Here is a 15,101-nt window from a genome sequence, read left to right as displayed (position 1 = left end):
TAAGCTTCGCACAAGGGAGGCAAAAAAATGTGGGCTAGATGAGTCTTCAAAGCACAAGGCGACAGCGAAGAGCCTGAGAGGCTTCCTCTGGATAAGGGGATCAACCAACCACGCGTAGACCGCGGGTTCCGGCGCACCCTGGCGGCCAAGCAACTCCTGGCTGAGGCCACTAGACTCACGTGTGAAGCCGAGGGAGCCATTTTTCATCTGGACAACGGCCATCTTGGTAAAGGTAATGCTTTAGGTTGTAGCTTCTAATCTTCTCTCCTGACTTGTTAATATCTGAAGTAAGCGCAGGGGAGGAGCGTGCGCTCCCTGAAGAGACAAAGAAACGGCTAACTTCCTGGACTTGGACTGGAGACCAGGGCAGTATTTTCTCTACCAAGATGGCGACGGAGCTCGGACGTAATCAGCGCGCGCCGCCCGGGGCTCTGAGCGCAGGCCCCCGCGGTGACGTCACAGAGGCGCGACCGGGCCGGCGCCGGGGGAAGGAGGTAGGAACAGTGGCGGCGCGGGCGGAGCCGAGGGGCGGGGTGCGGGTGGGCCCCGCGAGGCTGCTGGGTCTGGGACCACCCATCTGGAAGGGCTGGAGATGGGGTGCTCAGAGACGGGGCCACCTCTGGTCCCCAGGCTCCAGGTCTCCCGCGGAGGCTATGCCGATTTCCCGGAGCGGGCGATTGAGACCCAGAGAGACAGCATTCTGTTCTAGGCCACCTAGCTCCAGCCCTTCCCTCAGCAGCTTACAGACTTGGGGTGACAAGTGCTGAGTACAGACGTCCCTGGCTTCTTGTAATGGGGTCAGGACTGGGAAGAGGATGACGGTCTGGGGGAGCCCAGAAGAGGTATCTGGAGGACTTCTTGGAGGAGGCAGCGTTGAGTTTCATCTTTTATTCTCTCTCTTACTTTCACATCCACTCAACCACGTGGTTCTTGACTCCCTCCTAACTGCAACCCCTGCTTAGCCAGAGCCACTCCTTTAGACCCCCTGCTTGAGCTCCCTGCTTCTGTCTCACTCATCCAGTTCACCTCCTCACCAAGCCCAGAGGGCTCTGATGCCCTCCGCACCTTCCCCAAACCCTGGAATACAAATCCCCTTTTCCCAGCCTGGCTCCCCCACACTTCTGGGGGCTTGGGGCTCCCCACTCCCTCAGGCCTTTTCTTAGCTGTCTCCTCCAGGAAGCCCTCTGACACTCCCTCCCCACCTCTCCACAGACAGGTCGGAAGCCCCCTCCCAGCTTCCCCTAGCACCTGCTTGTCCCCACCACAGCTCTGATCTTGAGTTACCATTCTTATTGTCTGTCTCTCAGCCAGCCTGGGAATTCCATTAAATCAGGAAGCCCATCAGCAATGCCTTTCCCCAGCATCCCACACATAATGCTAGGTGCTCGGTGCGTGTTTACTGAATGACAAAGTGTGTGAGAGAGCATTTATCGAACAAAGAAGAAAAACTGTATTAGTTAGCACCAGATGCCATAACAAAATACCACAGACTGGGTGGCTTAAACAACAGAAACATATTTGCTCACAATTGTGGAGGCTGGGAAGGCTAAATTCAAGGTTTGTTCCCAGTGCAGGCTCTCTTCCTGACTTGCAAATGGCCATCTTCTCATTGTGTCCTCACATGGTGGAGAGAGTGAGCTCTGGTGTCTTTTTTCTCTTCCCTTTTTTTTTAGGGCCATATGGAGCTTCCCAGCCTAGGGGTCAAGTTGGAGCTACAGCCTACATCACAGCCACAGCAACACCAGATCTGAGCCACGTCTGCAACCTTCACCACAGCTCACGGCAAACACTGGATCCTTAAACGACTGAGCGAGGCCAGCGATCGAACCTGCAATCACATGACTCCTAGTCAGACTGGTTTCTGCTGCACCACAACAGGAACTCCCTTTTTTCTCTTCTTATGGGTGCACCAGCTCTACTAGATTAGGGCCCCATTCTTACAACCTTATTTAACCTTTATCACCTCATGGTCACTGTCTCTAAATATAGTCACATTTGAGGGTTAGGGCTTCAACATAAAAATTTTGAAGGGACATAAATATTCAGTGCTGGCCTGAGAGGGATCAAAAAAGCGCTGTCAGGCCTTGAGATGGTATTGGGGGTCTTAAGCAACAGGAGGAGGGGATGCTGGGGCAGAGTCCCTGTGAGTGGGCAGGGTTTTCACAGGAGGCCACAGGTCAGGGTGTATCAGGTGAAGGCATAGCAAGAGCAAAGGCTCAGAGGCTGAAGAGGGAAGTGCGTGGGAAGTGAGAAGCTGAGTTTGGATACAGCACAGTATGAAATAAATACTGAGGGAACCCCGGAAATAGATGGTTGCTCATTCATTTGCTTAAAACATTTTTTGAGGAGTTCCCATTCTGGCCCAGCAGGTTAAGAACCCGACAGTGTCCATGAGGATGTGGGTTTGATATCTGGCCTCACTCAGTGGGTTAAGGATCTGGGGTTGGCTGTGGCTGTGGCGTAGGCTGGCAGCTGCAGCTCCAATTCAACCCCGAGCCTAGGAACTTCCATATTCGTAGGTACAGCCGTAAAATGAAAAAAAAAAATTTTTTTTTGAGCCCTTACTATACAGGGCACTGACCAGAGCAGTCCCAACCCTGTCCTCAAGGAGCTCCCAGCCTGGTGGGGAAAATGAACATTTGTCGAGTAATCGTGTAAATTATAAGAGATCAACCCAAACAAGTACCTCAAAGAGAAGTTTGTGGTCTACTGATCTCCCCTACTTTGCTCTGCTCTGCCCCATGGGACTCGCTCCCGACTCCACCTGGAGGGGCTGCCTCTTTGTGTCTAATGAGGTAGCCTCAGTGGCCTCAGAGATCAGATCTGCACTGATGTTCCCAGAGGGGCCAGCTGGACATAGAGGTGGGGCAGTAGTTAGGAGGATGAAGTTGAGAGTGAGGGGGTGGGCCTGGGTTGAAATCTTCCTCAGCCCATAAGAACCCATCCTGTCAGCCTCTCCTCCTCCCCCTCTTTCTCTGTCACCCACACAAGTCTCAGAGGCCTCCATGCTTCCGGTAGCCCATGGCTTCATCCCTGCCACAGGGTCTTTGTATAACCTGTGCCCTCTTCCCAGAAGACTCAGCCCTTCATCCCCAAAGGGCTGCCTCCAACCCATCCTTCAGGTCTCAGCGTGGCTGCCACCTGCCAGGGATGCGAGGATTCACTAAGATGTTCTGTGTGAAGCACTTAAGCCCGAACGCACAACTGCTGCAGATGGGAGCTGATGTTAGAGTTTCCAACGGGGCTCCAAGGTGGGAGCCCCCTCCTGCACAAGTCACACAGCTAGGAGGTTGGTGGGGGAGGGTTGCCTGGTGGTCCCGGGTCATGATGGCCCCCACATTCTCTCCCCTTCATTCTTGGATGCCCAGACTACTTCTCTAAGGTTCAGCAAGGGACTGAGCTGGAGAGTCTCAGTGGGGAGAGAACAACACAGGAGTGAGGAACATCAGCCCCTTTCTAGATGAGGAAAACTGAGGGCTTCTGTGCCCTGACCACACAGTGGTGTGTCTTCAGTCAGCTCTCTGGAAGAGGCGCTCTTCATTTCTCAGCTTCCCTTCCTCACCTGAAAGGCAGGCTTTGGAGGTCAGACTCCAGGCTCAGCCCTGTGCAACTTGACCAGGTACCTTGGCTTCTCCACCTTAGGATGGGAATGAGGACAGTCCTCATGTTTAAGGCTCTGGGAGTATTCAGCGAAGTTGGTCCGTATAAGATGCATAGTAGGGCACCAGGTGTGAGGAGGGTGGCACCTCCCATTTGAGTGTATCATCATTTCCCCAGCACCCAGTGTGGGACTCGCACAGACCAGGTGCCCACTGGACAGCAGTTTTATGATTGTTATAACTATAACCCAGCCTGGGCTGGGTCACTGGAACCAGTTCACAGCAGCTGCTTATCCAGGGAGAGAAGGCTTTGGCCTCAGGGCTTTGGGAGCCGGGGCATGAGGCCTCATAGATGGCAGAGTGGAAGAGTCCACACAGACTGACCCACAGGGATCTACAGCAGCATGACTGGTAAGAGCTGAAAAGCAGAAACAATACAAATGTCCGTCATGGATAGACCATTAAACAAAATGTGGTCCATCAACAGGAATGAAGCACTGACACATGCTAAAACATGGATGAACCTTGAAAACATCATGTTGCGTTAAAGAAGTCCAGAAGAGGCAAATCCATAGAGACAAAGATTTGTGGTTGCCAGGGTGGGGGATGGGGAGTGACAGCTAATGGGCATGGGTCTCCTTTGGGGGTGATGGAAATGTTTTAGAATTAGATATAGGTGATGGTTGCACAATGCTGTGAATGTGCTAAATGCCACTGAATTGTGGCACCCACAGCATATGGAAGTTCCAGGGCCATCGATTGAATCCAAGCTGCAGTTGCGACAACGCTGGATCCTTGACCACAGTGGGAACTCCTGAATTGTGCACTTTAAAATGGTTTATTTTGTATTATGTGAAGTTTACCTCAGATTTTTTTTAAAAAGAGAAATTATTAAGTCCAAAGCCCTTGTTTTAGGAGTTCGTGTCGTGGCACAGCAGAAATGAATCTGAATAGGAACCATGAGGTTGCGGGTTCGGTCCCTGACCTTGCTCAGTAGGTTAAGGATCTGGCGTTGCTGTGAGCTGTGGTGTGGGTTGCAAATGCGGCTTGGATCCTGAGTTGCTGTGGCTCTGGCTTAGGCCGGCAGCTGTAGCTCTGGACCCCTAGCCCGGGAACCTCCATATGCCGCGGATGCAACCCTAAAAAGCAAAAAGAAAAACAAAACCAAAGCCCTTGTTTTACATAGAAAGCCTTTGAGGCCCCAAGGGGACTGTAACTACACAGGTATGAGCCTTGGGGTGCCAAGGGTGGATGCCCCTGACTCACTGGTCCCTGCCCTCCTCTCACAGCCTGCTGAGGGATGCCCAAGAAGTTCCAGGGTGAGAACACCAAGTCGGCAGCGGCCCGGGCTCGGAGGGCTGAGGCCAAGGCAGCAGCTGATGCCAAGAAGCAGAAAGAGCTGGAGGATGCCTATTGGAAGGATGAGGACAAACACGTCATGAGGAAGGAACAGCGCAAGGTGGGTGGGCCCTGGGTTCCTGTGCCCATGGGCAAGGCAGGCGGGCAACACAGTAAAAGGTGGCAGGAGGCCCCTGGGTCTTTGCCCTGAAGGGTGAGGAGGTATTGGACAAGGAGCAAAGGCATGGAGGGAAGAGGAAGCAAGAGACAAAGAAAGGCTCATGCAAAGGCCCTGGGGTGGCCAGGACTTGGCATTTTTAGGGGACAGCAAGCCCTCCATGTAATGCCAGGGCTAGGCCAGACTGGCAGTTCTCTCACCTTGGAGTGACTCTGCACCCAAGGGACACTTGGCAATATCTGGAGACATTTTCGTTTGTCACAAGTGCCAGGCAGAGGGTGGTACTGGCATCTGGTGGGCAGAGGCCAGGGATGCTGCTCAATACCCTGCATTGTACCGGGCAACCCCACAGCAAGGAATGGGCCAGCCCAGATATCAGCTGTTCCAAGGCTGAGACATGCTGATAGGTCCTGTTTCTGACCCGCTGACCCTGGGCCTGCAGGGACTTCCGGATGTTTATAAAAACACAGAAGAGGGCAAGGATAGTTGGTTGTCTCCTGCTGGGCTCCAGTGCCAGGGATACAGTGGCTGCTTAATCCGAGTCTGGGGAGTGGTTCAGGGCTGATGCTGACCTGTTTGGTCCAGTAGGTGGCGCCAGAAACCATTCTTAGCTGCTTCTCCTAGTCCGTGGGCTGGTCAGAGGCTCCAGCCTGCATGATAAATGTTCCAAATGGCAGTGGTGATACACCATCCCTGCATGCTCAGTTCAGGGGGTGCCTGGCACTTTTGTGAGTTTTTCCCATTGTCTTTCTGTGCAGGGCTGGATCCTGCCTTGTTTATTTGGAATTGAATATCACTGGTGTGTCCCCCCCACAATCCCAACGGGAACAATGCACTGGTTCTATGGAAGTCTTTATTGGAGCAGGGGAGGTGCACCTGTAGCATATGGAGGTTCCCAGGCTAGGGTTCAAATTGGAGCTGCAGCTGCCGGCCTACACCACAGCCATAGCAATGCTGGATCTGAGCCTCGTCTGTGACCTATATCACAGCTCACAGCAACACAGGATTCTTAACCCACTGAGCAAGGCCAGGGATCAAACCTATGTCCTCATGGATACTAGTCAGATTTGTTTCCCCTGAGCCATGATGGGAACTCCTATGGAAGTCTTTAAGTTTTCTTATTGACACTATAGGAAAGTTGCAAACCCAAAAGGAAAACTGACATCTGCCACGGATCCATTATCCAGACAGAAAAGCCAGACACCTTTTGACAATCCCAGAGGCAGCAGCCCAGCCCAGGCTTGCATCTTGGGGACTTGCGTCATCCCCATCCTCCAGATGAGGAAACCGAGGCACAGACAAGGCAGGAAGCCCAGGTCACAAGGCTGTGAGGAGGGGCTGGAGCTGGGCTGGCACTAGCTGAAGTCAGGGGTCTGCATTCTGGTTTATGATGAGGTTTGCACCTTGCAAACACACCCAGGGGTGTGGCCCAGGGAGTATTCACCTCTCTGCTCACCTTTGGAGCACACACCTGGAAGAATGCTCAGGGCAGAGGTTGGATAGCCAGTCGGGACCAGATGAGCTCTCAAAGCTGCTTTACCCTGTCCTTGTAGCACAAAGCCGCCATACACAAATGGGCTAAAAGTTGACCAGGGCAGGTGGAGGGCCAGAGTTTGCCAACCCCTGCTCTCTAGAACATTCCCAGGCCCCATGTCCTTCCCAGGAAGTCCCCCCTCCAAAGTGTTTTACACAGGGCTGCCGATGTTTCTTCTTCACCCTTGGGAGGTTTTCTGGGTTTTGTTTATCCCTCTTCCTGCTGATGGGCAAGTGGCGCCCACAGTCTGCATAGCACACCTGGTCCCTCTTTCTTTTCTTACATGACAGCTGCTTTAAAAAGATACTGTTTCTATGAAAAAAGCAAATCCAGAGGTTTCCTGGTGGCCTAGCGGTTAAGGATTCGGCGTTGTCACTGCCATTGTACAGGTTCGATCCCTGGCCTGGGAATTTCTGCATGCCGCAAGTGCAGCCAAAAACAAACAAAAAAAAACCCATGCAAATCCAGGTTTGTTCCAAAACTCCAGAAACAGTGCACACACACCCCTTCCAAGTGACACCAAAGGCTTTTCTCACCCTGAAGGCCATGTCCTTGGTTAAATGAGATTTCACTGTCAAATTTCTCGCAGCCACCAGACATCAGCCTTGGACTGGGCCATAATTCACCCCCCTCAACCCCTCCAGCCCAGAGGTTGGCATTTTGTCTCCATTTGTTCCATATTAAGCATCAGTGATGAGCATCTGACTCTCTGGTTTCCATCTCAATTATTTATGAGGCTCATTTTTGATGGCTCCGGAATATTCCACCAGTGGCCTCATCCTTCACCCATCACTAGATGCTGCCAATTGCTAATTGCCCTTTTTAAAAAACTGCCAGTGACTTTTTCAGAAAATTCTGTTGAATGTCAAAGTATAACTGTTCACTCTCCCTCCTCAGTTCTGTGTCCCTAGAGACTAACGTCTGCATGCTGGGTGTCCTTCCTGAGTTATGGGAGCCTTTTGGAATTCATTCTGCACACTTTTACTAAGCACCTACTGTGTGCCGGGGCCTACCTCCTTCCTCTGAGCTGCACCGGCTAATTGGAAGTCTAGGAAACAGGGATATGTGGGACACAGAAAAGAGCCATGTGGTAGAGCAGGTGGATAGGGAGCCAGGAGCTCAGGATGAGCCAGGGTTGATCAGGGAAGGAGGCTGGCAGTGGCACTCCAGGAGGGGAGAACAGCTAGTGCAAAGGCCCTGAGGCAGGGCTGTGTTGTGAGCGGAGTGTACATGGGCTGTACATGCATCATGCAGTGGTCAGGGAGCCTCGGGAGGACATTACCTCTGACTGATGTGGGCGCAGACTCAGAGCACTGTAGACCTATCCTAGGTGCATGACCACAGAAATGAGAGCCTAGCAGCTGTGCTCAAACAACCTTGACCTTTAACCTCCCCCCTCCTTTCCAATCATGCAGACAGGTTGGAAGTCAGAGGGCCAGTAGGTGTCCTCAGGAACCTCTCTTCTGGGGCACTTTTTTCTGCCTCAGGAGTGTCACAGGGGGCACTGCAAGCATAGGGACCATTCCCAAGGCATAGCAGGCAGATGGCAGAGTTGCAGGCAGTGGGTGGGCAGGCAGGGGTGCTGGGTGAGGGGCAGTGGAATACTCCCAGCCTACTGCCACACTGCACCACAAATAAACCAGAACCTCACTCTGCCCCTGGAGCAGTGGAGGGGCAGTGGCCAAGGACAAGTCCTACGGACCAGATGTCCCCCCGTCCAGGGCCTCAGTGGGGAGCCAAGATGGCATCAGTCCCAGCCTCCATGACGCTTGGCTGTGAACAGTTTGATGGTGCCTCTCTGAGGTCTCCTGGCCCAAAAAGTCAGAACCCCTGCCCCAGCTGGCAAATGGGTCCAGACACTCCAGTGGCTCCTATCACCTTTGGAATCCAGTACAAACCCCTCCCCAGGCCCTTGAGGCGCCCCGTGGTCCCACCTACACCTTTCCCACCTCTTCCCCCTCCACACTTCCCTTCCCCACTCCAGCCACACTAGCCACACCCCCACACTAGCCTCTGTGCTGCTTCTCTGTCATGCTAGGTGGTTCTCGCCCTAGGACCTTTGCACCAGCCATTTCCACCACTAAGGACTTCTTTCCCCCAGCTCTCTTCCTGGCTGGCTCCTCCTCTAGCCCAGGTATCACTTTTTCTCTGAGAGCCACCCACTGCCTTGGCCAAGGTTCCCTGTGTTGCCACAGTCATATAGGATGGGAGTCCTGGCCCATCATGCTCCCACCCGTGTCCCACGCCCAGCATAGGGTCTGGCACGCAGCAGGGCCTCAGTCCACATTGGTTGAGAACCCAGACCCCCTGCTAAAGGTAGGGTCCACTCCCGACTCCCCTTCCTTCAGGAGGAGAAGGAGAAGCGGCGCCTGGAACAGCTGGAGCGCAAGAAGGAGACGCAGCGCCTGCTAGAAGAGGAGGATTCAAAGCTCAAGGGGGGCAAGGCCCCCCGGGTAGCCGCGCCCAGCAAGGTCACCCGCGCCCAGATTGAGGAGACGCTCCGCCGAGACCATCAGCACAAGGAAGCCTCAGATGCAGGTGGGGACTCGGCCTACTCTGAAGCTGCCCTTTTACCCCATAAAGGATAGGTAGTGGGACAGCCCCCTGGGCTGAGTCCAGAGCCCCCTGCTCACCCCCCAGAGAAGCTACCTGGGCTCTGCAAGGTGAAGGGTGGGTGGGTGGTGCCCCAGGAGGCCTGGCTCTGAGCACCGTAGGCACTGGCACATACGTGTGTACTTACTCTGCACCTGACTTTGGCTTGTGCCCCTCCCCACCCCCGGGGGGGTCTCACGCTGATGGGGTGTCCTGAGGTGAGGAGATAGCAGCCACATGTGAGGTGTCTCTTGTGTGCTGGGCTGGAGGGAGGGAAGTTAGGAGGGAAGTTGGAGGGCTGGGTACCGGTGCTGGGCAGGCAGGACTGGCTTGTCCTGAAGGTAGGTCTTGGGAGGGCTTCCCAGCTCAGGTCGCCTTTCTTTCCTACCCGCTGTCACTCTTTGCCTGCCTGCCTCCCTCTCTCCCCTGCTTCTTCCCCCTGAGATGTCTCTCTCATCTCCCTGGAACTCTGCATCTCTGTTCTCTGTTTCTGTGTGTGTTTCTGTCACCTGGCCGCCTCCGCTGCCAGCCGAGAAAGCCAAGAGCCACTTGGAGGTACCCCTGGAGGAGAACGTGAACCGCCGCGTGCTGGAGGAGGGCAGCGTAGAGGCGCGCACCATCGAGGATGCCATTGCGGTGCTCAGGTACGTGACAGGGGAGGGGCCACGGTCTTTGGGGTGGGGCAGGGGGTGGGGCTTGAGCCTCTGGGGACGGGGCGGGTCTGGCCACGCCCCAGCCCTCTGACGCGGCGTTCTCGTTCTCGTCCACAGCTTGGCGGAGGAGGCCGCAGACCGACACCCTGAGCGCCGCATGCGGGCGGCCTTCACCGCCTTCGAGGAGGCGCAGTTGCCCCGGCTCAAGCAAGAAAACCCCAACATGCGGCTGTCACAGCTGAAGCAGCTGCTCAAGAAGGAGTGGCTGCGTTCACCAGACAACCCCATGAACCAGCGGGTCATGCCCTTCAATGCCCCCAAGTGAGCCTGGAACTGGGGGAGCCGCCCTGTGGGCGGTCAGGGTCGTGACCCCACGTGCCCTCCCGCTGGATCAGCTCTGAGGGTTACAGAGATGTCCAGGGGCTTCGGCGAGTGTCCTGGGGGCTAGGTGGCATGGCTGGCCACACCTCCCGTCGGAGGGTTCCTGCTCCAGTGACACCCCCTCCCTTCCCACTCATGCTGGAGCCCTGGAGCTGAGTGTCCAATAAAGGTGGTCGTTGAGGCAGAGTGTGTACTTGAAGTCTACTGGGAGGGTGGGTGGTGGGGAGAGGAGGCCTGGAATGAGGGGGCAATGCACAGACTACAGCCAGAGAAGACAGGGGCCCCAACAGTGCTTCTGTCCTAGCAAGCTAGCTAAGAGCTATGCTGGGCGCCTGGCTGGGCCACTTGTCCAGTGAGAGACTTGTACCATCAGCCCCTGGAAGCCTTGCTGGCCTACTGTAAGGGGTAGCACAGAAAGGTCGAGGCACTGGCTCCAGGTCCCACAGTACTTCAGAGGCAGAACCAGAGGAGAACTGGAAGAGAGTTGCTGGCATCCTGAGATTCTGATTCAGAGTCAGCAGCCAGGTCACATACTATGCTTGGGGCCAGGAAATGGTTGCGGTTCTGTTATTCCAACATGGGAGGCACCTGGGTTGAGTAGGCTTCCTGGTGGAGGATTTCTTTAGAGCAGGCCTCAGTGGGAGATAAGTCAGATTCCACCACAGAGGTAGGGCACTGGGCAGACAAAGGCCTGGAGGCTGGAGTGGGCAGGTGGATCTGGGTAGGAATGAGTGTCCCATGAGAGGCCACATGTTTGGGAAGGGTTGGATGAAGTCAAACTTGGTTCTGGCTTCCTAGAGCTTAGTTGGCCTCTGGGAGTCAGTAGAGAGAGGGAGGGCAGCTGGAAGATGGGCCCATGGGTATGGGGTGAGGTCCAAACATTTACCAGCTTACTGCTATGGCTCCCACCCAGTGACACTCTCTCTACACTCACAAGGCTGCTCCTGTTTCCCCGACTCTCCACTACCCCCTGCCCCAGCTCCAGTCCCACCTGATTCTTTGTTCTCAACTTCTCCCACACAGCAGACTTGTTCCCCCTCAGGGTTTATACCCTGTTGGTTCTTCCTGCTAAGAACAAGAACGCTATTATCCCATGTCAAGTCTCAGATGCAGATCCTCACATATGTCCCCATCTGTGTGGGGTCAGGGCTGAGCCTGAGTGAGCTAGGCTCTGCCCAGAAGTAGGAAGGTAAAAGGGCCTATGGATGGAGGGCCTTGAAGGATGCATAGCAGTTCTACATAGAAAAGGCTGAAGGAAGCACACATGCAAAGCCTGGAGGTCACAATTCCTGTTCAAGGTAGGGGGGACTACTAATAACTGGGTACAGATGAAGTGCAGTATGGCTGGTGCCTGCAACAATGATAGCTGGCATAAAAACTAACCAACACATATTGATCACTGGCTTAGTTTGGGGATTTCCTCAGGAGCCAACTCTGAGACAAGGACTAGAAGATATGTGAGGGATTCAGGAAGATTCTGTGGGGGTTAGGGAAGTGAGACAGAGGGAAGGAGCCCTATAGGAGGAACCAATGAGCAGAGTCCTCACCAGGGAGTAGGGGAACTGGACCAGCTGTGAGAAGCACTGGATGCTTGGCCAGGGCCTAGCACATGGTAATATCATTTCACTGAGCCTTGGGAACAGCCCTGTAACATATTGATCTTTCTGGATGGGAAAACTAAGCCATCTGCCTGTGTCACATAATCAGGAAACACCCAGAGCAGTTGGTGAGCCAGCAGGGTGGAAGTGGGGCCCAGAATTGGGGCCCAAGTGAGATGTCAGCCTAATAATGGGTGGAGGAGCCCATATGGCTCTCTACAAATGGAGGCCTCTGCCTCTTACCTCGGGGGGCCTTAGGGCAGGGCCTTAATGGGTCTGAGCCTGTTTGCTCCTAGATAACATAGGACTGAAAATGGTATCTAGGAAGTTCCTGTTGTGGCTTAGCTGGTTACAAGCCCGACTAGTATCCATGAGGATTCAGGTGTGATTCCTGGCCTCCCTCAGTGGGTTAAGGATCCCATGTCGCTGAGATCTGTGGTGTAGGTTGCAGACTCAGCTTAGATCCTGAGTTGCTGTGGCTGCTCTGTGTAAGCTGGCAGCTGCAGCTCTGATTTGACCCCTAGCCAGGTAACTTCCATATGCTGGCCCTAAAAAGCAGGGGAGGGGGGAGAAAACAGTATCTAACCCCAGGCTATCTTGAGAGTCAGAGAGATGGTGCCTAGGAAGGCTGTATCCTGAAGAAAGGCTTGACAAAGGAGCCTTCTGTAAGGCCACCTCTGGGTATTTGAGGTGGGGTGGTTGGGGGGGGTGGTTGGGCAAGGTCAGGGACCAGTGGTGATTAACTCGAGGGGAGAAGCCAGCCGAGTGCTCAGGGCTTTGGATGCCAGGCTAAGGAATGGGGCTTCACCCCAAGGCGTTGGGGAGCCATGGCGGGTGTGTGAACCAAGGGTAGGAAGAGCTACCAGAGCTGCGCGTGGCAAGCTCTGCCCGGGACTTGTAGAGGGACCAGAGAGTGAAGGTAAAACTCAAGCCAGGAGCTGAGAGGACTGCCTTCACTGCTCAGACGTAAAGACGATGATAACGATTGCTCCGTTGCAAAGAAAAGCCTGTTCTCCCCTCTCTCCCTCCCCACCTCCCGGGCCCCGCCCCCGCGGAAATCCCAAGCCCGCGCATGCGCGCGGGCAGTAGGGAATCCCCGGCTTCGCCGCAGTGCGCGGGAGGGGGCGTGAGACGGGAGTTCCATGGGCTCCAGCCCTCCCCGCCTGCGTTGCCAGGACGACCGGGCGGGGCCTCGGGGACGCCGGAGCCTCACTGCGCCTGCGCAGGGGTTGTCTCCACCGCGACAGGGCTTTCCCGTCGCTCGCTAGTCAGGGAGGGAAAAGCTCGCCCGGCGCGCATGCGTGGACCCCCTCCCGACCCCCGCCCTGTAGGCCAGGGAATCCTCACCTGCCGCAGTGCGCACTGGGGGCGGGGCGGGGAAACCGGCTCAAACTGGAGTGGGGTTCGCTGAAGCGTAGGCAGGGGAGGGAGGGAGCGAGGGGTCTTCCCCAGGTTCCCACTCCGGCCCTCGCTGTCGCCTTGGCAACCAGGCGCGCGGGCCGCAGTGCGGGGGCGGTGGCAGCCTGGGGAAGCCGGGCCGTTCTGCGCCTGCGTGGGTCTCCGCGCCTGCGGCCGGGGTTCCCCCTCGTGCGCCTGGGGAACGGATGGGGCGGAAGTGGGGGGGGAGCAGGAGACAGTGGGAGCCAGGGGAGGGGGTGAACGCGCAGAGAAGGGCTGTGGGACCGGGAGGGAAGGTGATGGAAAGAAGAGGCCGGGTGGGTGCCAGAGAAGGGGGGGGAATGCGAGGGGTGGGAGCGATGTAGAGAGGGGTACGGGAGGAGGGGTTACTGGGGAAGAGTGTAGAGAGAGGGGGACAAAGGAGAAAAAGGAAGGGAAGAGGAACTTCAGTTAAAGGACATGGACAATATGAAGGGGACAAAGAGTGCTTATGAAAGGACACGGTTGAGTGTAGGGGTGACTGGGGGAGAGGATGCACACCTTCAGGACACCCCCAACCTGCAAACCCCAGTTTGCTGAGGCAGGGAATCCAGGTGTAGAGTCTCCAGATTTAGAAGAAAAAAAAGGATACAGGACACAACAGTTAAACTGACTTTCAGTTAAGCAATGAATGATTTTTATTTTAAAGATGCACCATTTCCCTGCACTATAGTTTACTGGTAGCCCTAATCATGGTCTGGCCCACTTTTACTTCCCCTCTCACTGCATGTCCCTTGAGTCTTTTTGAAAGCCACTGGGACCTCTCAAATGATGCCTTTGTCTCACCTCCCGGGTGCCCCACAGCCCTGCAGAGCTGTCTCCCATCCTCCTGGTCTTGTACAATGCCACCCTGAGGTGGAGTCCTGGCCAGGAGTGAAATATGCAAAGACAGGGCACCCAAAAGCACCTTCACGAGCCTCCTCTCCCTCCCTATCTGTCTCTCTTTCTCTTTCTCAACCCCCTCCAAACCCTCTGCCATGGGCCTGGCCCTGCTGAGGTGACATAACACCCCTGCCAACCGCCATCACCTCCTTCTGGAACCTCCAAGGCTCCTTACCTCTCAGCCTGCAACCCCGGGAGCTGCCACACCAGGTTCCCCCTCAATCTCTGGGCAAGCCTGTAGTAGCTACTCAAAAAACTTTGGAGGGTAATTTTATGGAGGCAAGTACTGGGGAGAGTTTTTGATTTTTCAACACAGCTGCTTTTTCCATCCCTTAGGGACACACACCCTCTCTGAGCTTTTGTACCATATAACAGAGCAATTTTCCTTTATCCTCCCCTTTGGTTTCAAAAAATATAAGATAATAAAACATTATGGGAAAGCTAATAACTGGAAAGGTCAGCTCCTGAGGGCCCCTGCTCCCAGTGCCTCTCCCCTCCCTACTTCTCATCTTTTATTTGCCATCATAACACAGAAGTCGCTCCTCCCTCCTAGCTTCTGCTCAACGGGCTGAAATCTTGGCCTCATGGGTCATTTTTCCCAGCGGCATGTTATTCTGAAAACAGGCTAAGCAGTCCCTGAATGGGGAACATTTGAGTCCCTGACTGTGTTTTTAGTTTTGTTGTCCTAGGCGACGCCCTTGCAGAATCAGGTCCTGGATCTTTTGTGCCATGTTCTAGGAGTGCTTTCTGGGGCGGCTCCCTGAGCAGAGGATGCCATCCCTTTATTTGGAGCTGGGTAGCTTCTGGGGTGGTAGGGGTCAGAGTTGGCCCCCTCCTCTCATCAGCCAGGCTCAAGTTGCACCAGCACCCCCCCTTCCCCTAAGGGAAGCAAAAGGTGAATAAGTAACA

At 54.9% G+C, this 15,101-nt stretch overlaps 1 protein-coding gene across 1 annotated transcript; it reads left to right on the top strand.

Annotated features, from left to right (window-relative positions):
- Positions 1–372: 372 nt before the first annotated feature.
- On the top strand, positions 373–10,459 carry CCDC124 (coiled-coil domain containing 124). The gene is made up of 5 exons (XM_047776581.1): positions 373–494; positions 4,889–5,058; positions 8,998–9,187; positions 9,771–9,885; positions 10,012–10,459. Exons 2-5 carry the CDS (start codon positions 4,900–4,902, stop codon positions 10,217–10,219), a joined length of 672 nt encoding a protein of 223 aa, XP_047632537.1. The 5' UTR covers positions 373–494; positions 4,889–4,899; the 3' UTR covers positions 10,220–10,459.
- Positions 10,460–15,101: the final 4,642 nt, after the last annotated feature.

The sequence above is a fragment of the Phacochoerus africanus genome, chromosome 4, assembly GCF_016906955.1.
Source record: "Phacochoerus africanus isolate WHEZ1 chromosome 4, ROS_Pafr_v1, whole genome shotgun sequence".
NCBI classification, from domain to species: Eukaryota; Metazoa; Chordata; class Mammalia; order Artiodactyla; family Suidae; genus Phacochoerus; species Phacochoerus africanus.
This window is presented reverse-complemented; position numbering and strand designations above follow the sequence as displayed.